The 24161-nt window shown below is 53.5% G+C and overlaps 1 protein-coding gene across 1 annotated transcript in view; it reads left to right on the top strand.

Annotated features, from left to right (window-relative positions):
* The window catches only part of SHARPIN (SHANK associated RH domain interactor), a 47292-nt gene that overhangs the window by 2250 nt on the left and 20881 nt on the right, over window positions 1-24161 (top strand). The window contains exons 2-8 of the mRNA XM_084619405.1: window positions 10152-10326; window positions 15828-15944; window positions 16592-16733; window positions 17223-17313; window positions 19118-19397; window positions 21462-21598; window positions 22192-22365. Coding sequence (XP_084475531.1) covers window positions 10152-10326; window positions 15828-15944; window positions 16592-16733; window positions 17223-17313; window positions 19118-19397; window positions 21462-21598; window positions 22192-22365 — 1116 coding nt within the window. The remainder of the gene's footprint in view (window positions 1-10151; window positions 10327-15827; window positions 15945-16591; window positions 16734-17222; window positions 17314-19117; window positions 19398-21461; window positions 21599-22191; window positions 22366-24161) is intronic.

Genomic DNA, 24161 nt, shown 5'->3' with positions numbered 1-24161 from the left:
TGACCCTGCTTCCAGAAGAGGATTTCATGACTGAAATCTCCCATCCTGTGGCTGCTTAGGGGTCCCATGTGGGACTAGCCCCATGGAGCCGATGCCCCCAGCAGGGACCCACCTAGACTGGCCCCCGCTGACCCCCTTGTTGGCAGTGTCAGCAGAAAAGCCAAGGACTGAATAGACCCTGGAGCCTGAACTCTCTTCTCAGCCTTCGGTTCCTCCAAGGCAGGCGAGGCAGCTACTGGGGACCGTGTGGAAGGCAGCTCTGCACTCTCCCAGCTCTGGGGATGATGGGAGGCCTCCAGAGGCCAGTGGTGTTCCCCCATCACTGGTCACAAGTGTCCATGTTTACACACAATCTTTACAAACACTTGTCAGGTTTCCCTGTGAGCGTCATGGGCAGCAGCCATTCTCTGCTTCAAGGCTGGGCTAGAAATACATTCCCCCCACCTGTGTATGGCTGTGTATCATGTACAGTAACTCAGGATGAGGCAGCCCTGAGGGGTTCTGCAAAATAATTCAGGTGATAAAGTCCTTCGTCTCTGCTGTGTGTGAGAACAGAGGTTTGTGTGCATTTCTGACTGAGGGGATTGAGTTCCTGGCCGTTGTATAGGATGATGTCTGGTGGGACGGGAATTCTGAAGGGTTGTCTCACCCCCAGTGTACGGCAAGGCTGGTGAGGAGAAGGAGCTGCGTTTGCATCGGAGAAGCAGAGTTCTGTTAGGTAAACAGGAACGTCAGCTTTCCCTCTCTTGCCCCTCACATCCTTCTGGGTCCCAGCCTGACATGTATTCTATGTCCGTTCTTATGCCGTGCTCATGCCTGTAGGGTCTGAGTGCCTTGTATGAAACGACACGACCAGCCTCTGTTCTGGGGTGTGTGTTCTCTCATCCTCTCTCCAGGGGAGAAGTGTGTGCAGGGGGGTGCTTTGTTTTGGTAGTTTAAGCATACTCACTGCTCTGTGTCTGCCAGCAAAGGCCGGTTGGAGAAATGTGCCTGACTCTTGAAGTGGAAGGTGGGGAGGTTTAGGATGGTCCGTATGTTGTGGGGGAGTTCAGGCCACAGGCTCAGGCTGGCCCGGAGAAAGTTCTGTCTCCTGCACAGGCAAGTTTTACCCTTATTGCAGAGAGTCCATTGTGCCAGAGGAGTGGACTGTGGACTGTGGTCTTCATCCCGGAACGTTAGGCTCTTTTAGCTACGCTGGGCCCAGGCCATGGAGCACATTAAAGATACGGACCAAGATCTTGGCCATTGTCTTCCATGAATGCCTCAGCCAAGAGGCCAGTGTCCACAGCACTCACCTCTCCTGCTGTAACTCACCTTTCTAACCTCTCCTTTTAACTCTCTGATGGAGGCTTTACTCATTCAGCTCTGAGTGCTGATAGCTGCGTGCTGTCAGAAGGCTCCATCTTCGCTCTTCCTATCCTCTGGGAGCACCGACTTGGACTTGAACTTTCCCAGCTTCAGCCATCACATGGTTTCTGTGGAGATGCCACCTGACTCCATCTCCCTCTGCACTGACTGCCTCCTCCTCCCCCTTCTCTGCCAGCTCTGGATACTTCAGTCTGAAGAGCTTCCCGAGTTGAACCCTTTCCTCTCTCTTCTGCCCCTTACTCTCCACTGAAACAGCATTCCCAAAGTCTCTCATGACCTCTTCCTAGCTAAAGCTCAGAACAGTCATTTCCTCTCTTTGACCTGTTGGCCGCCTTCAGCTCAGTTGTCCGTGCACTTCTGGAAATCGTGTCCTCCCTTGGCTTCCATGACTGTCTTCTCCTGCTTCTCTAATCACTCCCTCTGCGTGTTTTTTGGGGGATCCTCCTCATCCGCCTGCAGCTTTCTGTGGAAGTTCCAGTGGGCTCTGTCCTTGGTCCCCATCTTGCCTCCCCCTTGTTCCTTATCTCTGGTAACCTCATCTGCAAACACAAAATCAGCCTCCCCGCTCTGACATCTACCTCTCTGCCCCAAACCTGTTTCCCTCTATCCAAACTGAAATCTTGGCCTGTCTCTGTGACCTCTTCTCATGGATGTTGTCAGTAGCTACCGGTGTGGTGCTCTGCTCTTGTTCGATGATCATAGAATATCAGGGTTGGAAGGGACCTCAGGAGGTTATCTAGTCCAACCCCTTGCTCAAAGCAGAACCAATCCCCAATTTTTGCCTCATATCCCTAAATGGCCTCCTCAAGGATTGAACTCACAACCCTGGGTTTAGCAGGCCAAAGCTCAAACCACTGAGCTATCCCTCCCCCCAACTGATGATAACAGTCGGCTGCGTGTGTGTTCCCTCTGTGTGCTGCCCCAGCTCTGTGCAGAAGGCTGGCACAGCAGACCCCGAGAGAACCCCCAAAGACCACAGACTCTGGTAAGGTACGAAGGCACCTGGCCCGGTTTATTGTCCAACGAAACACAGTAATAGTTCCCTATAGACTCTACAGGACGTACTACGAATATGTGTCCCTGTAATGGACACAGCTCAGTCAGGGGTGGGACACTCCACTGCCCCCTAGGCCGGACCCAGGGATGTATTCTTATACACAGGTACAAACAAGTTACATAACACTCCTGACATATTGAGGTGCAACCCCTTTACGTAACAATGCACCACCCTTCTACGCAGTAAGGTGCCGCCTCTCACCTTGTACACGTTGGTTAGAACAAAACAACCCTATCCATCATCATAGCCTTTTGCCCCTGTCCTTGTTATCTATGTGGATGGTATAAGAATGTTCTTGTACCATTTGTGTATGGCTCTGGTATCCAATGCACTTTAGATATAGGTTTATGCAACAGCATATCCTTATGCAACATCAGCCCTTTCCTTGCCAGCGTCTGTGAGCAGGGCCTGCCTCTGGCTCAGAGCTGAACTTCGCTTTATGTCAGCAAAGTCTTGACCATTACTTTAGCTCAGGCCTTAGGTCTCATACCGGGCCTCTGATACCAAGGGTTTATTTTTCAGGGCCTCATCTTATTACATTGGCTATCTAGCTGGCAGCTCGAGCTCAACTTGGCTAAAACTAAGCTCTTAATCTCCACCCTTCCCCAAACCCTCCCTGCTACCTCCTTCCTTGATGACTGTGGACAACACTACCATTCTGCCTGTCATGCAGGCCCGTAACCTGGGTGTCATCTTCAACTCAGACCTCTCTCTAGAGCCTCGCGTCCAGACTGTACAGATCATGCACAACATTTCTGCATCATGTCTCTAAGATCCAGCCTTTCCTCTCCATCCACACAGCTAAACTTTTACCCAGGCTCTCACCATGTCCTCTCTCACTGCCGCCTTCTCTCTGTCTGTCACACATGAGGTCTTGCCCTGCTCCTGTCCACTCAAAATGCTGCTGCCAGGATCGTTGTCCCAGCCCGGAGCTCTGACCGTGTCACCACCCACCTGCATGTTTACACTGGCTCCTCCTTCTCTAGCTCATCAACCATACGCTATTTGTTTACATTTTCAGGGCCTTTTGACTGTCCCCATACTACCTGTCACCTCTCAGTCAGTACTGAAAGGTTGAGTCCTGCCTCCAGTCAGCTCAGGATTCCAGCCTCCATCACCCGCTTGTTGAATTTTCAAACAAGCCCCTTCCTGCTTTCTCCTGTGCTGCCCTTCACTCTGGGGAGGAGCTTCTTGTAAACATCTGTAAAGCTACCTCATTTCCTCCTCCACATCCTTAATGCTCTCCTTTGTCCTGATGCCTACAAAATACTTGACAGGTGGGGCATGATGTGCTGAGAGCACAGCTTATGCTGATCAACGCATAACTCTTGTTGTTTCTTCCTCCTCGTCCGTCAGTCTGTCTGTCTGTATCCACCTAATGTCTCATCTTATCCTTAGGTTATAACTCTTTGGGCCAGGGACTCTCTCTTTGGTCTGTTTGTACAGTGCCTAGTGCAGTGGGCTCTGGTCCATGACTAGGGCTCTAGGTGCCACAATGAGACACATAACACTCCCGTGACAGTCTGTCTGTCACTGGGACACGCCGGGGCATCCACCCTAACCGTGGCTCCTGAGGAGATCCCCGTTCAGGGTGATTGCCTCACTGCTGCCGAAGCCCCAAGTCTGGGGGCAGATATGCCCCTCATGCTGGTGCGTGCACATCCACACTGGCATTCCCATGGGACGTCAGCTGCGAAAGAGCTGGGTCCAGCAGTAAAGGGGGCTTTGGGATTCCCTCTCGTTCTTCCTAAATCCCCCACCCTCAACTCCAGGTGGTCCAGGATGCTGGAGCCTGGGAGCAGGACCACCTCTCCTCCAGCCTCTGCCAGGGCATCCTGTCCACTCTCCCCTCACCTCTTCTCTCCGCTTCCCTGACCTCCTGTCTCCAAATACAATCAAACAGCTTCCTCCTGTTCCCAGAGCTCTGTCTTCCCGCCCTGCTTGCCTGGAACGAGTTAGCCACCTGCCTCCCCTGCACTGCTCTGCTCCAGACTGGGGCTCCTGCCCCGCTCGCCTCGTGCGCACTGCTGTTCGATAGGAAATCGCCCCCGCCCCACTAGTATTGTCATGTTGAGCGCTAATGCGGGCAGAGCAGGTAAAAACGCTTGTGCCCTGTCTGCACTAGTGCTCCCTCTGGTGGATGTGCACAGGGCTAGTGCCATGGAGGGGTGCCCGAAAAGGGGCAGAGTGCCCCTGGGATTCTCAGTTGAGGGGTGCTTTCCTTTATGCTGTCTCATCTGCCTGATGCTCATCTGCCTCCAAGTCCCTCCCACTCTCTAAGCTCTCCATTTCCATTGGTGTGTGGGGGGCTCTCTGGACACTGCTGAGTGTGTGGAGGCTGCTACAGGAAGTGTGATCTGGAAAAGGCCAGGGCCTCTCAGCTTTCACTGGAAATGTTCCCTAGGCCGGGCAAGCTGAGGTCATGTCACCTTCCCTGCTCGCTGCTGTCTGTGCTGCGTTGGTAGCTTAGCTGTGTCTGTGCAGCCCCTTACCTTCCATGAGACAGGAGCCTGCTCTCTGCTGCATGCCTGGCTCGTGTGTGTGCTGGATTATAGAGGGCAAGGGACATCCCCTAGTAGAGGGTGTTGCAGTATTTCCAGTGGGGGTGAATGGAAAGGAGACAAGTTTCATTTTGTACTTCCGCTGGCTCGGTCTCCCCCTCTGATCGCTTACCTGGGGACTCTGGACAAGTTCGCTTCTGTCTGGGGTTGGATTTCAAAAAAGAGCCTTCTTAAGTGAATCCCCTTCCCTACCCCATCTCTTGGCACAGCTGACCTCCAGGGTGGGTGGGTGGGTTTGCGTCAGCAGAACCCTGGCTGGGGGTATTTCCCTCGGGCTGTAAGGCTGCTACTGGACTGTTATTTACAGGACGAGCAGGGGAGTGCACTAAAAACCCTCCTTTGTAGCATCTTAGGCTTAACAGTGCCCCCCTTTCTAAGCTGAAATGCACAGGCTGAGTCAGTGTAGCTCAGCGCCCGCCCCACAATGGCACTTCGGTCATCTGCCCTTTTAAAAAACAGGTTTTCCTGGCTTGTGCAACACATCAGGCTGGTGACACTGCCGGGTCAGGCTGCAGGGCAATGAACCTAGCTCCAGTGCTGCAAGCAGGTGGCGAACGGCTTTCTCCTCTGCTGGTGGGACTGGGAGTGAATGTAAAGACATGTGAGGGCACTTCATGGAAGCCCGTCTTCCACCACAAGCACAGCCAGGCTGTGGAACCACCGGGTAACGCTCAGACCGGACATGGTTTGGAAGGGTAGCTCACCGCTCCCAGATCTTACCGGCCGCCCGGCCAACTCAGCAGGGCTTCTCTCCTCTCTTCTCTCCGAGGAAGCGGGCTGTCGCCCACGAACGCTCACGCTCAGATAAATGGGTTAGTCTCTAAGGTGCCACAAGTCCTCCTGTTCTTTTTGCGAATACTGACGAACACGGCCGCTACTCTGACACCTCTCCTCTCACAGCCAGTTCAAGCCACTCCCTCCAACCACAGGCCCTTTCCTCTCCCATATCTGACCTCTGTCCTGCTCAGAGCACCTGCTAGGTTGGAGACCTGCCCATCGCCTCTTGGGAGGATCCCTATCTTGGGCCTTTGCCAGGTTTTACAGCCGTCACAACAGACTTTGCTTAAGAGGCAGATAGAAATGATCTCAGGACTCCCTGCCTTTTACAGCACCCAGAGGTGCGCTGGGTCCTTAATGCAGCAAATGGACAGACGAGCTTCCTGCCCCCCAGCGCTTAGTCTCCTCTTTGAGGCAGCTCTAGGAGCAGGTGTAACAAAAGCAGCCAGGAGGCTGGATGAGGAAGGACAGCCATGTGCTCATCCTGACAGTCCCCTTAGTCATACTGCATGGGGTGTGAATTCTCACGCTCCTCAGAGGAGGTCTCCTTCCTGCCCACTCTTCTGTGTGATGGCTTCACTGTAAGGATCCTGCTGCCAAGTGCTGTGCGTGTGGCTGTCATTGATTGCTCTCTCTGGCTTCTCATTGGCTCAGGCACGATACAGCTTCCAGTTACTCACCAAGTACAAAGAAAAGGAGGACTTGTGGCACCTTAGAGACTAACCAATTTATTAGAGCATAAGCTTTCGTGAGCTACAGCTCACTTCCTCAGATGCATATCGTGGAAACTGCAGCAGGCTTTATATATACACAGAGAATATGAAACAATACCTATTCCCACCCCACTGTCCTGCTGGTAATAGCTTATCTAAAGTGATTTCCAGCACAAATCCAGGTTTTCTCACCCTCCACCCCCCCACACAAATTCACTCTCCTGCTGGTGATAGCCCATCCAAAGTGACAACTCTTTACACAATGTGCATGACAATCAAGCTGGGCTATTTCCTGCATAAATCCAGGTTCTCACATCCCCCCACCCCCATACACACAGAAACTCACTCTCCTGCTGGTAATAGCTCATCCAAACTGACCACTCTTCAAGTTAAAATCCAAGTTAAACCAGAACATCTGGGGGGGGGGGGTAGGAAAAAACAAGAGGAAACAGGCTACCTTGCATAATGACTTAGCCACTCCAAGTCTCTATTTAAGCCTAAATTAATAGTATCCAATTTGCAAATGAATTCCAATTCAGCAGTTTCTCGCTGGAGTCTGGATTTGAAGTTTTTTTGTTTTAAGATAGCGACCTTCATGTCTGTGATCGCGTGACCAGAGAGATTGAAGTGTTCTCCGACTGGTTTATGAATGTTACAATTCTTGACATCTGATTTGTGTCCATTTATTCTTTTACGTAGAGACTGTCCAGTTTGACCAATGTACATGGCAGAGGGGCATTGCTGGCACATGATGGCATATATCACATTGGTGGATGTGCAGGTGAACGAGCCTCTGATAGTGTGGCTGATGTTATTAGGCCCTGTGATGGTGTCCCCTGAATAGATATGTACAGGTTTCAGAGTAACAGCCGTGTTAGTCTGTATTCGCAAAAAGAAAAGGAGGACTTGTGGCACCTTAGAGACTAACCAATTTATTTGAGCATGAGCTTTCGTGAGCTACAGCTCACTTCATCACCAAGTACAGTAGCTAATACCCAGGTCACTCCTCCTTTTAATCTCCCCCACCTGCATCCATGGTGGCTGAGGCTCCAGCATTGGGCTTGCATGCAAGAGCCAGAAAGTGAAATGGCCTGGGTCTAATTTCATGGGCCCAACTGAGAAGAAACAGAAAACCCCTGCTTCGTGGATTGCTGCGGGGAGGAATACATTCAAATGTTCAACTCTAGTAACTGTTGGGGTAGGGGGTGTTTAATACAGAAAGTGAAACTTAAAACAAGAAAAGACAGACAATGTCCCTTGAACCTCCTTCGCCTCCCCCATTTTTACATGCAGCATTAAAACCTAACGCAGCCAGGTGCCTGCACTGCCCTCCTGTTGTCTTGCCCCTGGTTGAACTGTGAGAGGCAATGCATGGCCTGTTGGTAGATCTGGAAAGCAGTGAGGCCCTGCGGAGCTCCTCTCCCCTTTCTGAGAGAGGCAGCAGGGACAGCCAGCTCTCCAGAGCTGCCTGGCTTTCACCAAAGGTAGCTTTAACCTGAAGTAAGGCTAGACTAGTGAGACTTTCCAGACAAGTTATTTATATTGGGCCATGGCTGTGCATGGGCCGTCAGAGGCCATAGACGTGAGGTCCCTGCCCCCTGGAGTTCAGTCTCAGGTTAGACAGAAGAGAGGATGACTGGACATGGACAGTCTGACAAACAGGAGACGCTGTCATAGGTGTGGCTAGAACCAAAGAATGGCCATACTGGATCAGACCAATGGTCCATCTAGCCCAGTATCCTGTCTTCCAACAGTAACCGGGGCAATTTGAGTGATCCATTCCGTCATCCAGTTCCAGGTTCTGGCGGTCAGAGGTTGAGAGACAGCCAGAGCATGGGGCTAATAGCCATTGATGAACCTATCCTCCAGGAACTTACCCAGTTCTTTTTTGAACCCAGTTGTAGTTTTGGCCTTCAAGCCATCCCCAGCCAAGCAATTCCGCAGGATGACTGTGTTGTGTGAAGGGGTACTTGCTTTTGTTTTCAACCTGCTGCCTGTTAATTTAACTGAGTGACCCCTGGCTCTTTTGTTGGGTGAAGGGGTAAATCACACTTTTTCTCCACCCCAGGCATGATTGTATAGACCTCTGTCACTTCTCTCCTGGGCCGTCTGTTCCCCAGCTGGACGGCACCAGCCTTTTTAATCTCTCCTCAGACGGAAGCCATTCCATCCCCCTGTCATTTTTGTTACGCTTCTCTGCACTTTTTCGAATTCTAATATATCTTTTTTGAGATGGGGCAACCAGACCTGCACACAGTGTCCAAGGTGTGAGCATACCATGGATTTATATAGCAGCATTATGGTATTTTCTGTCTTATTATCTATCCCTTTCCTAATGGTTCCTAACTTTCTGTTCGCTTATTTTGTCTGCCACTAGACATTGAGTGGATGTTTTCAGAGAACTAGCCACACTGACTCTCAGATCTTTTTCCTGAGTGGGAACAGCTAAATTAGACCCCATCATTTTGTATGTAGAGTTGGGTTTGTGCTTTCTCATGTTTGCATTTATCAACACTGAATTTCATCTGCTCTGTTGTCACCCACTGTAATGAGATCCCTGTGGCACTCTTTGCAGTCTGCTTTGGCCTTAATTGTAGCACCCCCTGCTGGCAGAACATGGCACTGCAAACCTCAATTTCTCCTCACCAGGGTTTTCTGTCTGTCTGGGAGATTCACGTGGCTCAGTCACTTGAAGTTCCAGCTCCCTTCCAAAGTAATACAAGTCCAGACAAGCAAAGGTTCTTCTGCCCTGCCTGGGCTTCTTCCCACCCACCTCCAGACTCCGCTCTGGACTACCTTGAAGTCTCTCTGCTCTGGGGTAGAAGGCTGACTCCCAGGCTGCTTCCCAGAGTCTCCTCCTTCTTCCAGCCCTTCCCTCAGGACCTTCCACAGCCACTCAGCTTGCCCCCAGGCTTCCTCCTCCTCCAAACTGAGTTCTCTGGGCCCTGTTATGAGGCCCGGGTGTTTCAGGCTGTCACCTGACCCCAATTAGTCCTGGGAGGCAACTAAATTATGGCACAGGTGGGGCTAACTGGACAGGGCTGGCCAGCCCCAGGCCTTGTGGCCCTTATAGGGGAAGGCCACCCTGTTACAGAGGGGCCTCGGGATTGGGGGAGAGGTCTCCTCTAAGAGCCACTGCACAGGGCATTTCTAGGTCTCACTCTTTTTAGATGCCTGTTGTGGTTTTGTTGTGCCCAGAGGGTAGCAAATAGAAGTGGCAGTGGGTGGTGCCCTCACTGTGTGGTGATGGAGCCAGCTGCGTCTTGCTGAAATACGCTCCTGTGAGAGACCTTGGGCTGAGGTGGTGCAGGACAGGCGGAGGATTGCAGAACACTTCTGTTTTGGTAACGTGTGAGCTGTGCACTGCCAGTATTTTAGTAGCACGTCCTCGTGTACGCTCAGCATGGAAGCTTCTCGGGATGGAGCTGCTGTTGGCCGTGATCCTGCAGACTTAGGCACTTGCTTAACTTCACTTGCAGCAGTTTTCTTAAGCACGTAGTACAGCATCAGCCCTTAACACCTGGTAAGAGGGTCTCTGGAATGTCCCAGGTTACTGGAGCCCTGGCCAAAGATGTGGGCCAGAGAGCAGTGTGTATGTGGTGGGGAGGGGGAAGGCATGTTGCCTTGCTCATGCCTCAGGGTGGCCTCATGACCCTCTCCTTGGTCTGTCCCCAGAGCATTGCTGAGTATAACCTCAAAGACATCTCGTACTCGGTGAAGAACACCTCGTGCCACGAGCTGACGGTCCTTAGCAGCTCAGACAACCCGATGGTGTTTCACTTCGAAGATGAGCGGGAGGCACAGAAGTGGTGGACTGTTGTCAGCAGCTCCCTGCGGGAGGTGCAGAAAGGTCAGCAATGGCAGGCCGGGTTCTCGGGCTGGCTGTGTCCGGGTAACATTCATGTGTTACAGAGAGAGACGCAGGGGGTGTAATGCAGGGGCAATGCCAGGCTTCTCCTGGCCCAGGGCAGCTGGCACCTCACCCAGAGCCCCACGGCCATAGCCGCTGTATGTAACAAGGAGCAGATTGCAGATCCCTCTGTGACAGAGTGGGGAGTATTGACCTGGTGTGACAAAGTGGGAATGTTCTTCATGTTTTCTCTGAATACTGGGTAGGTGCCTCAGTTCCAGCGATGGGGAGCTCCGCCGTGAGGATCCCCTGCTAGCCGTGTGGGTCACGGTGCCCCCGGTGCTCACCGGGCTCCTTCCAGTCCCTCCCCTATCCATAGCCTCGGAAGGCCCTCGGCAGCAGTCTGACCCCTTCCAGCTGGGACAGGCACCGGTGCCCGTGCTGCATCTGCTGGGCTTCTTCCTTCAGGGACAGGGATCAGCTCCTCTGAGTGATCCTCCTCCTCCGGCTGGGCAATCAGCTGTTCTTTGGTGAGCTTTCCAGTGCGCAGCCCCCTCTGCCTGCACAGCTCTACTAGGTCCCTCTAAGGAGATGGTTATACATCTTCCCGCTGTTCCCAAGTTGCTGTGGACTTGCAGGCCTGTGTGCTCTCAGCTCCCCACAATTTCCAGGAAGAACCCCTGCTGTGCCAGCCCTTCTCCAGGTAACCACCTCTCCCCAGGGTCAAGCCACAGGCTCCTCCATCCCTGGAACCACTCACCAAGGGGACCCTGTTCCTGCAACAGTCCTTCTCTCTCCCAGGGTCAAGCCACAGACTCCTCTGCCCCTGGAATTGCTCACCGCAGTCCACAGGGGGATCCCATTCCTGCAACAGTCCTTCTCACTAGTCATACACTCCCAGGGGTTAAGTGTAGCTTCTCTGACCCCCGAAACTGCTCCTCTCTGAGCCTTCAGCACGTCTGGTCCTCGTTAATCCCCCTTCTTTTAACTGCTTCCCAGTCACTTACTGAAGGAAGCGCCATCCACGGTGTGCAGTTAATCCCATCGCTACCACCAGTTGTCACGAAGTGTGTGGGAGACAGGGCCCTGCACCTCCACTTCCTGCGATTCACCATGACTCTCAGCCAGCCAGTAAAACAATGTTTATTAGATGACAAGAACACAGTTCAAAACAGAGCTTGTAGGTACAGACAACAGGACCCCCTCAGTCAAGTCCATCTTGTGGGGCAGGGAGCCCAGACCCCGATGCCGGGCCTCCCTCCGTTTCCCCAGCCAGCTCCAAACTGAAATTCCCTCCAGCCCCTCCTCTGGCCTTTGTCTTTCTCTCAGGCAAGGAGACCACCTGATCTCTTTGTTCTCCAACACCTTCAGATGGCACCTTGCAGGGGAGGGGCCCAGGCCATCAGTTGCCAGGAGACAGGGTGTCGGCCATTCTCTATGCAGACAGCATCACACCTGCCCTCTAAGGCTCTGCAACAATCACACACTCTTATCCCACCACCTAGATACTTAAGAAATGCATAGGGGAAACTGAGGCACCCACCCAGTATTCAGAGAAAACATTAAGAACATTCCCACTTTGTCACACCAGGCCAATACTCCCCATTCCGTCACACCCTCTCATATGGGGATAGGGACAGCAGGCAGGCCTGGTGCTGCTGTTAAAGTGGCTCACTTGGGTATCACTGCAGCCTCCGCCTCTCACACCCGCTGGGTCCGGACGGTGAGGTGCGTGTCGTTGGAGGTGCACAGCGGGTCTCTGGCGGTAAGCAGCAGCTTGGCTTTGCTCTGTCAGCGGTGGCAATCCGGTGAATAGTGCTCGCTGGGGGCTCCAGGAGAGCAGGGGCCTGTCTCTGGCTGGGCTGTGCACTGGTTGTGGTGGGATGCAAGCAGGCAGGTGGTGTTTGTGTCAGGGCAGGGCTGTGGGCGGCTGGTGTGCACTGGTCAGTTACCAAGCTGGGGACAGGAGTCGGGGTCGAGCTGGATCAGGCTACCAAGGAGTCAGCGTCAGGCACCAGGTTACAGACAGGAGGCAAGTAGCGGAATCAGAGACGAACCAGGGTCAGGAGCTGGAGTCCAGGGCCAAAGCAAGGTATGGGCTGGAGTGGAAGTAAGCACACAATCTGTGTGTGCTCAGACAGCCCCTGATTGGCTTCCTGGTTTGTATCCCGGCATTGGCAATCAGGAGGCTACAGTACTTCCGGCAGTGCCTAGTTTCACAGGGTCCCCCAGCAGGAAACTGGCCTGAGGTCCCATGGCAAGGCAGAAGTTGCGGCAGCCCAGAACCTCCATGGTCCCAGGTTCTAGTCTGGCAGGTGCTTACAGGCTGGGTGTCAGCGGGACTCAGCTGGGGAGAAGCAGGCAGCAGAACTGATGCTCTCCCAAGCACCACCCACTCTGACACCAGAAGGAGTCGCCACTCACAGATTATATAGCTCTTCATGTGGCGGCTACTCCTCTCTGTGCTGTGATCAGCAAGAGACGGTTAACATTTACACTGCAGGGATTAGGGTTCTGAATTAACACTCAGCTATGATGAATGGTGCAGTCCATAATCTTCGGGCGGTGGTTTCAGGTTGGCTGTAGGCTCAGCGTGCATTAGAATCATAGAATCTCAGGGTTGGAAGGGACCCCAGAAGGTCATCTAGTCCAACCCCCTGCTCAAAGCAGGACCAATTCCCAGTTAAATCATCCCAGCCAGGGCTTTGTCAAGCCTGACCTTAAAAACCTCTAAGGAAGGAGATTCTACCACCTCCCTAGGTAACGCATTCCAGTGTTTCACCACCCTCTTAGTGAAAAAGTTTTTCCTAATATCCAATCTAAACCTCCCCCACTGCAACTTGAGACCATTACTCCTCGTTCTGTCATCTGCTACCATTGAGAACAGTCTAGAGCCATCCTCTTTGGAACCCCCTTTCAGGTAGTTGAAAGCAGCTATCAAATCCCCCCTCATTCTTCTCTTCTGCAGACTAAACAATCCCAGTTCCCTCAGCCTCTCCTCATAACTCATGTGTTCCAGTCCCCTAATAATTTTTGTTGCCCTTCGCTGGACTCTCTCCAATTTATCCACATCCTTCTTGAAGTGTGGGGCCCAAAACTGGACACAGTACTCCAGATGAGGCCTCACCAATGTCGAATAGAGGGGAACGATCACATCCCTCGATCTGCTCGCTATGCCCCTACTTATACATCCCAAAATGCCATTGGCCTTCTTGGCAACAAGGGCACACTGCTGACTCATATCCAGCTTCTCATCCACTGTCACCCCTAGGTCCTTTTCCGCAGAACTGCTGCCTAGCCATTCGGTCCCTAGTCTGTAGCTGTGCATTGGGTTCTTCCGTCCTAAGTGCAGGACCCTGCACTTATCCTTATTGAACCTCATCAGATTTCTTTTGGCCCAATCCTCCAATTTGTCTAGGTCCTTCTGTATCCTATCCCTCCCCTCCAGCGTATCTACCACTCCTCCCAGTTTAGTATCATCCGCAAATTTGCTGAGAGTGCAATCCACACCATCCTCCAGATCATTTATGAAGATATTGAACAAAACCGGCCCCAGGACCGACCCTTAGGGTACTCCACTTGATACCGGCTGCCAACTAGACATGGAGCCATTGATCACTACCCGTTGAGCCCGACAATCTAGCCAGCTTTCTACCCACCTTGTAGTGCATTCATCCAGCCCATACTTCCTTAACTTGCTGACAAGAATACTGTGGGAGACCGTGTCAAAAGCTTTGCTCAAGTCAAGAAACAATACATCCACTGCTTTCCCTTCATCCACAGAACCAGTAATCTCATCCTAAAAGGCGATTAGATTAGTCAGGCATGACCTTCCCTTGGTGAATCCATGCTGGCTGTTCCTGATCACTTTCCTCTCATGCAAGTGCTTCAGGATTGATTCTTTGAGGACCTGCTCCATGATTTTTCCAGGGACTGAAGTGAGGCTGACTGGCCTGTAGTTCCCAGGATCCTCCTTCTTCCCTTTTTTAAAGATTGGCACTACATTAGCCTTTTTCCAGTCATCCGGGACTTCCCCGGTTCGCCACGAAGTGTGTACTCCTGATTCACGTTTCAAAGGTTTTCCTCACAACTGTAAGGGCTAGAGACTTAGATATCTGTGTTTTTGTAATGCTAGCTGAGATTCTGGAGCCCACGGTGGCAGCCCTCAGGAGTACCGGCAAACTGAGCAGCCACCAGCCAGCTCTGCTTGACCTCTGAGTGCCAGAGCTTTGCAGCAGGGTGAGGGTGCCATGTATCTTCTCTCGGGCTGCAGTCAGCCATGGAGAGAACTCACTGCCTTGTCTGTACATTTTAGTACAGATGGGTCAGTGGATTTAGTGCCAATTCAAGCCAGGGACTGCTGGGGCTGGGTATGGCATTGGCTGGTTCCCTGCAGCACTCTGCCAGCGCCTTGGCGTGAGATTGAGAGACTCCTTGTTCCAGCAGCTGCCCAGAGTCTCTTCTTCCCGCCCTGGCCTTGCCTTTGCTAGGAGGGAAGATAAGCCTCACCATGAGGGAGCGAACTTGTGGTGACATCCCAGGGTGGAGGAGGCCGTTGGAGTTTTCATACATGTTAGCAGGTTGAGATGAACCCCAGTGCTAACCCGTGTGGAAGCGATGCACTGCTGTGTCCACACTAGATGTTACCTTGTGGTAAGAAAACACCTTTTTTTCTAGTGTAGACGCATGGCATCCCCAGGAGAGGGCACCTCCCTGCACGGCTTGCTCTGCTCTTCCTCAGCAGGGTGCAAGAGGAGGTGTCTGCCCCTTGAAGTGCTATGGGTGGGGAGGAAACAAAGCCGGGGAGCGAGAGGCTGAGGGCAAAGCAGACTCGCAGAAGGGGGGTGTCTGCACATGTTAGTTCGGGACTGAGCTTGGGCTGGTGGGACAAGGAATGTTGCAGGGATCCCATGTCACTTTCTAACAACCCTCTCCCCCACTGCTCCCCAGGCAGTCTGAAGAAGCCAGGGCGGAGCAGGGGGTCTAGAGGAAGGGTCTGTTACAGAGGGGCCCTTTGAGATGGGGAGGAAGAGCGTGTGCTGTTGGGGGTTGTAGCATCCCAGGGGAATCACCTGGAAAGTGGGAATCTGAGATTGAAATGGTGGGAGAAGGTCTGGAGAGATGGGAAGGGGCCTGGGAGTAACTGCACGGATTCCCCCAGGACGGGAGGAGCAGAAACACTGTCGCTGCCCAAAGGGTTGCCCTGAGGACCAAGGGAAAAAACGTGTGCCTGCTCCCTCGGGTACGGTGATTGTCGGGGTAACTGTGACCGTGGCGGGCTAAGCACTTCAGACCGTGCACACGTGAGCTGACATTAGCCCTTTGGTTGCCGGACACCTGGGTGGGGCAGATGGCGATTGCACCCCTGCCATTTGCAGCCCCGCCAGGAAGCCCCCACGTTGACCCACCTTTTCCTTGCTTCCCAGGGATAGTGCTGGCTTGGCTGCACTGTCTCCTAGGGCTACAGTGTCCCCACCGACACTCTCCTGGTTCTCTTTCAGCTGCCGAGAGTCCCAGTGTGCTGGTGTCCCAGCCCTCTCCCCTGCCCTCAGCCAGCGGGAATGCCCTGCCCGCGCCGCCATCGGACGCATCTCAGCCCTTGGAGCTCTCCAATAAAGGTAGGGAAGAGTGGAGGATTCCTTGGCCCTTCGCGTAGGGCAGGAATTGTCATTGCACGGACGCCGCAGGCATGAAGGCCCAGGGCTAGGAGCCCAGCTCCGCCTGCTCCCCATGCTCAGGCTGCCAGACTCTTCTCTGAATGCTGCCAGCTCTGTTGTCCTGGGACACAATGGCCAGAGATCAGAGCCTGGGCGCTCAGCCCGTGGCGGGGGGCTCGGTTTGGACGCTCAGGTCAGCCGAGTTCAGCTTGACAGAAATGACTAAACTATGGGTTGTTTCAGCCAGCGCCATTCTTTGCTCCCACAAAGTCCCCTTTTCTCTCCTACCACCCTGCGTGTGCCCCTCTAGCAAGGGCCAGGGCCACGCCGGCTGAGGCACCCAGAGGGGTTGTTGCAGTGCAGCCGTGGGCTGCTGCTCCTTCTGGGGGCTGCACACCCATCCCTGGGTGGCTAGAGCCGGGCTGACCCCGGGGGAGGAGCGCGTCCCCAGTCTCTCCGTGGAGCCTGAGCGCTGCTCCTGGACTAGCCGCTCGCCTGCACGCAAGGCCAGAAGCCGCATTCCAGTGCCCACCTCAAGGCAGGGTGGTGCCCTGTGGCGACACACTGACACAGGCTCCCCCTTGCTCTGTGTCTCCTGCCTTTCCTAGAGGAGTTAGCGCTCCGCCTGGCTAGAGCCATTGCGCTGGGGGACGAACAGGCAGCTTCGCAGTGCGCCGTGGCGCTGGCTCGGCAGCAGGCCTCCTTGCGCATCCTCCCGAAGGAATCCAGCTACCCCACCAACGAGATCAGGTGAGCGCCTTCGCACCCTGCAGGGTGCCAATGCCCGATCTCCCTCGCTCTGCCATTGCTCCTTACTCCTGCCCTGAGCATCCAGCCCTTCCAAAGGTGCCCTGGGGCCCTGGCCGGACTGGGGCCTTCAGATGCCACCAGACTGGAAACGGCCAGTAAGCCTCTCTCCTCTCCTAATGCTCTGCAGAGCAAAGGGTTTTACTTTGAGCTAGCTTGCCCCCTGCTGGGGCATGCGGGGAGCTCACCTTCAGCACGCCTTGGCCCCTCCGCCTTGCCACTTGCGTCTTTCCTGGAAAGCCCTGGTGCAGGCACCGTGTGTGGGAGCAGCGCCGCCACGAACAGGTACTGCCTGGGAGTAACGTGTTAGCCAAGGCAGCGCTGGGCTTTCTCTGCCCCCTACAACCTGGTCGTCCCTGGCCTTCAGGGAGCATCTAGAGCCAGTGGAGCACTAACACAGACCCTGCTGACGGGCCTGGTCTCTCCTCTCAGGATGAAGGTTGGAGTGGAAGATGCGACGTGCTCCGCCAACATCACCATCAGAGTCCATGTGCACATGTCCATCGGGACACTGAGGCAGCAGGTATGATGCAGTGCTAAGGCACTTCCCCTCCTGTGACTGCCGGGAGGAGCTGGGCCATGGGATGCCAAGTCCCACTGGCCCACAGAGTCCATCGCCTGCCTTTTAGCAGAGCTGCTCAGAAATGCTCCAGCCGTAAATTGTTAGCCGCGCTGAACGGCTTCCGGCTCCATGTCTGGAGAGAGAGCTGGGGATCCAGTCTGCTCCTCTCCTCTAGCAGGGCTGGTGGTTCTTCACTGGGGTACGAGGAACGCTGGTGGACACTAATTTGAACCCAGCTTGGCGCAAAGCCACAGGGTGGAGCTGAAAGCTTCTGGGAGGCGTGCTGTGTGGGGGCTGGCAACTACAAGCCAGTAAGCCTCACTTCAGTACTGAGCAAATTGGTTGAAACTGTAGTAAAGAACAAAATTGCCAGACACATAGATGAACATAATTTGTTGGAAAATAGTCAACATGGTTTTTGTAAAGGGAAATCGTGCCTCCCCAATCTACTAAAATTCTTTGAGGGGGTCAACAAGCATGTGGACAAGGGGGATCCAGTGGATATAGTGTATTTAGATTTTCAGAAAGCCTTTGACAAGGTCCCTCACCAAAGGCTCTTAAGCAAAATAAGCAGTCATGGGATAGGAAACAAAAGGTAGGAATAAATGGTCAGTTTTCAGAATGGAGAGAGGTAAATAGTGGTGTCCCCCAGGGATCTGTGTTGGGCCCAGTCCTATTTTAACATATTCATAAACGATCTGGAAAAAGGGGTAAACAGTGAGGTGACAAAATTTGCAGATGATACAAAACTACTCAAGACAGTTAAGTTCCAGGCAGACTGTGAAGAGCTACAAAAGGATCTCACAAAACTGGGTGACTGGGCAACAAAATGTCAGATGAAATTTAATGTTGATAAATGCGAAGTAATGCACATTGGAAAACATATAATCCTAACTATACATATACAATGATGGGGTCTAAATTAGGTGTTACCACTCAAGAAAGAGATCTTGAAGTCATTGTGGATAGTTCTCTGGAAACATTCACTCCGTGTGCAGCAGCAGTCAAAAACCGAATAGAATGTTGGGAATCATCAAGAAAGGGGTAGATAATAAGACACAAAATATCCTATTGCCTTTGTATAAATCCATGGTACGTGCACACCTTTACTGTGTGCCGATGTGGTTGCCCCATCTCAAAAAAGATATATTGGAATTGGAAAAGGTTCAGAAAAGGGCAACAAAAATGATTAGGGGTATAGAATGGCTTCCGTATGAGGAGAGATTAATAAGACTGTGACTTTTCAGCTTGGAAAAGAGACGATGAAGGGTGGGTATGATAGAGGTCTATGAAATCATGAGTGGTATAGAGAAAGTAAATAAGGAAGTGTTATTTACTCCTTCTCATAATACAAGATCAAGGGGCCATAATACACGAACAAGGTAGCAAGTTTAAAACAAACACAAGAAAGTATTTTTTTCACGCAACGCACTGTCAACCTCTGGAACTCCTTGCCAGAGAGTGTTGTGAAGGCCAATACTATAACGGGGTTCAAAAGGGAGCTAGATAGATTCATGGAAGATAGGTCCATCAATGGCTATTATCCAGGATGGGCAGGAATGGTGTCCCTAGCCTCTGTTTGCCAGGTGACAGGGCATGGATCACTTGATGAATACCTGTTCTGTTCATCCCCTTTGGGGGACCTGCCATTGGCTACTGTCAGAGGACAGGATTCTGGGCTTGATGGACCTTTGATCTGACCCAGTATGGCCTTTCTTATGATTCCCTCATGGTGGAATGTTTGTCGGCTTCTCCCGCCCTGCAGGTTTTCCAGGATTACGGGTTCCACCCCAGCGTGCAGCGGTGGATTATCGGCCAGTGCTTGTGCGTGGATGATCGGACGATAGGCTCGTATGGCATTCGGAAGGATGGAGACACAGCCTTCCTTTATCTGCTGTCAGCCAAGAGGGCCAACCTGTCCGAGCAGCGCTGCGAAGAGGACAAAGTGCTGGTCATGCTGCCCCCGGCCCCCTCGCTCCCAGACAGCTCTGGCACCGACGAGAAACGCAAATACAGCACCTTGCCAAACGTGGCTCCAAAGAAAGGTCTGATGTGCTTCTTACTGCTCACAAACGGGAACCCTAGGTGTGGTTGGGGCCAGATCCTCTACTGGAGTGAACAGGCTCAGCTTCCCTCAAGACAGGGGAGCCAGCCACCCTGACTAGCTGAGGATTGGGCCAGGGGTTTGTTACTGCTGAAATGCTTCTAGTCCCAGGTGTGGGGCCAGAGAGACAGGAACAACTGCAGGGTCTCAATGTGTGGATGAGACGGTGGTGTAGGGAGGAGGATTTAGGATTATTAGGAACTGGGGAACCTTCTGGGAAAGGAGCCCACGCAGGAAGGATGGGCTCCACCTAATTCACAACACAACCAGATTGCTGGTGTGTACAATTCGAAAGGTTGAAGGGCTGGGGGAAAGCCGATAGGTCCGGAGGAGTGTATGCTTCAGACAGAGACAGCCCTCACGGGAGGATCTATTAATGGAGATTCCCTATATCCTTGTAAGGTGGAGAGGATGGAAGTTTGTAAAGCACAGGTAGGAGCTAGTGAGGAACAGTCAAATGTAAGAGTCCCATTTAAATCTAACAATATTGACAGAATGTACAAGTGCTTGTATACAAATGCTGGAAGTGTAAATACTAAGATGGGTGAACTAGAGTGCCTGGCATTAAATGGTGATGTCGATATATAATAGGTATTGTGGAAACTTGGTGGAATGAGAGTAATCAATGGGACATGGTAATACCAGTGTACAAAATATACAGGAATGAGAGAGTCGGTCATGCTGGTGGGGGAGTGGCACTATATGTGAAAGCAGAGAGTCAAATAAAGTACAAATCTTAAATGAATCAAACTACACCATTGAATCTCTATGGATAAAAAGTCCATGCTTGACCAATAACCGTATACCAGTCAGAATATACTATTGACAACCTGAGCAGGATGGTGACAGTGATTGTGAAATGTTCAGGGAAATTAGAGAAGCTACAAAGGCAGAAAATGCAATAATAATGGGGGATTTCTACTGTCCCCATGTTGTCTGGGAACATGTCAGTTCAAGAAGGGATGCAGAGATAAAATTTGTAGACACATTAAATGTCTGCTGTTTGGAGCAGCTAGTCCTGGAACCCACAAGGGGAGAGGCAATTCTTGATTTAGTCCTAAGTGGCACACAGGATCTGGTCCAAGAGGTGAATATAGCTGGACTGCTTGGTAATAGCGACCATAATGTAATTAAATTTAAAATCCTTGTAGGGGGAAAATGCCAAGAAAACCCCAAACAAACCCAACCCTGTAGCATTTAATTTCAAAAAGGGGAACTACACAAAAATGAGAAAGCTAGTTAAATATAAATTAAAAGGAAAAGTGAAATGCCTGCAAACTGCATGAAGACTATTTAAAACACCATCATAGAAACTCAAACTTAATTTATACCCCAAATAAAAAAAAGGTAAGTAGATCAAAAAAATGCCACCATGGCTAAACAAGAGAGTGAAAGAGGCAGTTAGAGGCAAAAAGGCACCCTTTAAAAATGGGAAGTCAAATCCAAGTGAGGTAAATAGAAAAGAGCTGAAACTCTGGCAAGTCAAGTGTAAAAGTCTGAGGCAGAGCCTACCACGGAGCGGTACAGATAGTTTCAAAGCCCTACCCCAGCTCTCTCTTCCCCCTCTCACTAACAGCTGTCTCTTTGACAGTTAACTGCCAGGTGAGTGATGGGGGCTGGGGAGAGGCTGGCCCTGGACCCCCCCATTTGTGCTGCTAACACTGAAATGGGAGGAAGGGGAGTTGTCAGCTCCCCTCTAGAGTGAGCTGCTCCTGCTTGGGCTGAGTGCTCTGCCCCCCAGTGGGGGTGGGGGACAGTTGAAGCTCAGGGCATTGCAAACGGTGCTGTTCCCAGCATCTCACTGTGCAGCCATGGTGCAAATGAGAGGACCCGTGCCGTGGTCTGTGGTGGCACAGCTCCCTGCACTCCCGCCCAGCCACGCCTTGGTGACCGCCTGTGTTACGCTGAACTGCACTGCCTCAGCCTGGTGCATTTCAGACCTGGTCTCACATCATCCTGTGGGGGTGTTCGTAACGTGTCTGTTTGCTGGTGTCTGCCCCTCTAGCGTGGGTCGCTGACAACAGCGGGAAGATGAATATCGGAGAAATCAGCCGCCAGCTGGGCATGCTGCAGCTCACCAACCCCTTACCCAGCCAGCCCAAAGTCCCCCCAGCCGCCGCTGCTCCACCGTCCCCTGTGCAGGTATGTACCCGTCTGACCCTCCCCCCTCCCGTCCTCTCCCAATGCAGGTATGCACCCGTCTGATCCCTACTCCCAACCTGCCCTCACCTCTGTGGTATGCACCCATCTGACCCGCCCACCCCACCCCCTCTGTCCCTCCTCTGCTCTCACTTGTGAAGGTTCGTACCCTGTCTGGCTGCGCCACCCTCCCCTTCAGGAGCCCATGGACTCAGGCCTGAACAGGGCAGGTGTGAAGAGCAGTGAGTGAGGACAGTCCTCGTGCAGTGGAGTAACAGACCCGCCTGCTCCCAGGCCCGCCTTTTGCAGACACTGACGCTGTCTGGCGCTGCCTTGGGGCATCGTGGTCAGAGGCCTGGTCCCCTGGGAGAAAGTGCACACACAACTCTGGGCAGGGGACTGACCCCCTTCTTTCAGAGGTGGATTTTCTCTGCTTCTTTGTCTATTGCACATCCTTCAACTTCGGAGTCCACCTCCCCGGGAACCTGCAGGGCAGACCATTAACCCGTGTGCTCCCACGGGTGCTGGGAGTGTGGTTCTGCCTCTTCTGCTCGCTCAGTGCTGTGTGGGTGAAGGGTTTGTCTTGTTCTCTGCAGACAGGCTGGGCGTGTGCAAAATGTACCTACATCAACAAGCCCACGCGGCCGGGCTGCGAGATGTGCAGCACGGACCGGCCGGTGGAATACGTGGTGCCGGGCAGCTATCAACCGGATGAGACGGAGCTCTGGAGGATGCAGCAGGAGGAAAAGGGGATCTTGCAGTACCAGCAGGTAACTCTGGAGGCAGCTCTGCCCCGGGGGGCAGCCCTGCTGCCCTCGCCGCTCTGTGCGGGGACAGCACCAGGGGAGGATGAATCTATAGTAGTCGGCTACCAGCAGCCACTTGGTGGTGGTTCCTGGGTGCATGGATGCCCTGGCAAGGGCATCTACTCGCCAGGGGCCCCGCCAAGTGGAGTCAGGGAGAGCTGCCCTCCTCTCTAATAGCGAAGGCAGGCAGGGAGCTGGCAGGGTCCAGCACGCAGGGAGCCTGTGGCCCTTGGCCCCTCCAGCCAGGCTGTTCCAGGTGAGGGCAGCCACTGGCCATGCCACAGTGGGACCCCGGCGGTGTTTCCCTCGCCCAGGCCTCTACAGCAGGGCCTTGGTTAGGGCCCCGTTCAAAGGGGCTGAGGGCTTTCCAGCTGTGGGTGTGGGCACTGCAGCCGGAGCTTGGCATGACACGGACTGGCAGCTCCTTCCCTTCTCTTTCAGCTCCATGCGCCAGCGCCCGGGGGCGGGCACGTCTTTGTCACGTGCGGCATGGTGAGGAGTGGAAAGAGCTGCGGTCGGGCTGGCTGGGCTCTCGAGGTCTTGGCTGGGCTAGTTGGGTGGAGCTGTATTTCCCATAGGGGTGACAGCACCAGCAGAAGCCCCAGTGTAAGCAAGGCTCGGCTGTGCTGTGGCTTCAGCCAGGGGCCCTGCCCCTGTTGGGAACTGCGTCTCCACCTGCTACCCCAGCCAAGGCCCGGAGTGCCGCAGGGCTCCAGCGAGTCAGGCTCAGCGACTGACAAAACTCTTCTCTGCTTTCTTTTTTCTCTCGTGCTGGAATCTCACTAGGAAAAGGGAAGGAGAGAAGATGGCTCGGCCACACACTACACCCGGAGCCCAGGCTCCCTGGATGACTTCATCCACCTCTCCTCGGAATTCTGCTAGCCACGTCTCATGCCTGGCCACCCTGGGCTGCCCCACCCCAGCCACTCTCGCGCTGGCCTGGGGCGTCTGTTTGTGCCGGGTCACCATACTTGGTCAGACTGTAGAATCAGTATGGTAGTCGTTTTCCCACACGGAGAGCAGCGGGCAGGCCGCGGCGTTATACTGTGACACCGGTGACTGTGCCGTGGGGCTGCCAAGCCATGGGCAGAGCCACTTCAACTGGCCTAGGGCCTGCCCCAAGAGGGCTGGATCCCAAGCGAGAGCATGGGTCTCATTGCGCAGAGAGGCCTCTTTCCTGGTGGCTTGGAGGGCTGAGGTTCTGGCTGAGCTAGGTCTGGCCCGGCGGGAGTGAGGCAGCTTTCTCAAGCAGTTTCACATCGGTCTGTGTCTTCCCTGCACGAGTTTGGCGATGGTGCTTCACCGCATTGCGGGTTCTACAGCTTAGATGGGCTGAGAGATGGAGCGAGTGGAGTATGTGCTGGCCCAGGGCCAGGCCATGGGAAGGCTGCAGCTTGGAGCGGCTGTGCTGCCTCCCATGGCTTGGGGGGTGAGGGCCCTTGGTGGTGCAGGCAGAGCTCTTCCCCACCCTCCGTGGCTGGTCCTGGCAGCCCTGCTCGTCCCTGCCGAGGAGGGCTGCACAGACCTCCCTGTCTGGCTGGAATGGCTGCTTTCACCCGCAGCACCGTCTCTGCAGAGGCCCAGGCCCTGCCTGTGGGCAAAGCACAGCTCCTGCGCCAATGGGCTGCCTCTCTCCTGCGCGTACAGGCCACGCGCTTTGGGCAGCTGCCCCACAGGGCTTCCTTAGGAAGGCTGGGGGACCAGGCCGCTTCCCCTGTCGCCATGAGGCTGTGGGGCGAGGGCTCTGTGGTCTCTGCCTG

The sequence above is a fragment of the Lepidochelys olivacea genome (genome assembly GCF_965140295.1).
Source record: "Lepidochelys olivacea isolate rLepOli2 genome assembly, chromosome: 2".
Classification (NCBI taxonomy): domain Eukaryota; kingdom Metazoa; phylum Chordata; order Testudines; family Cheloniidae; genus Lepidochelys; species Lepidochelys olivacea.
This window is presented reverse-complemented; position numbering and strand designations above follow the sequence as displayed.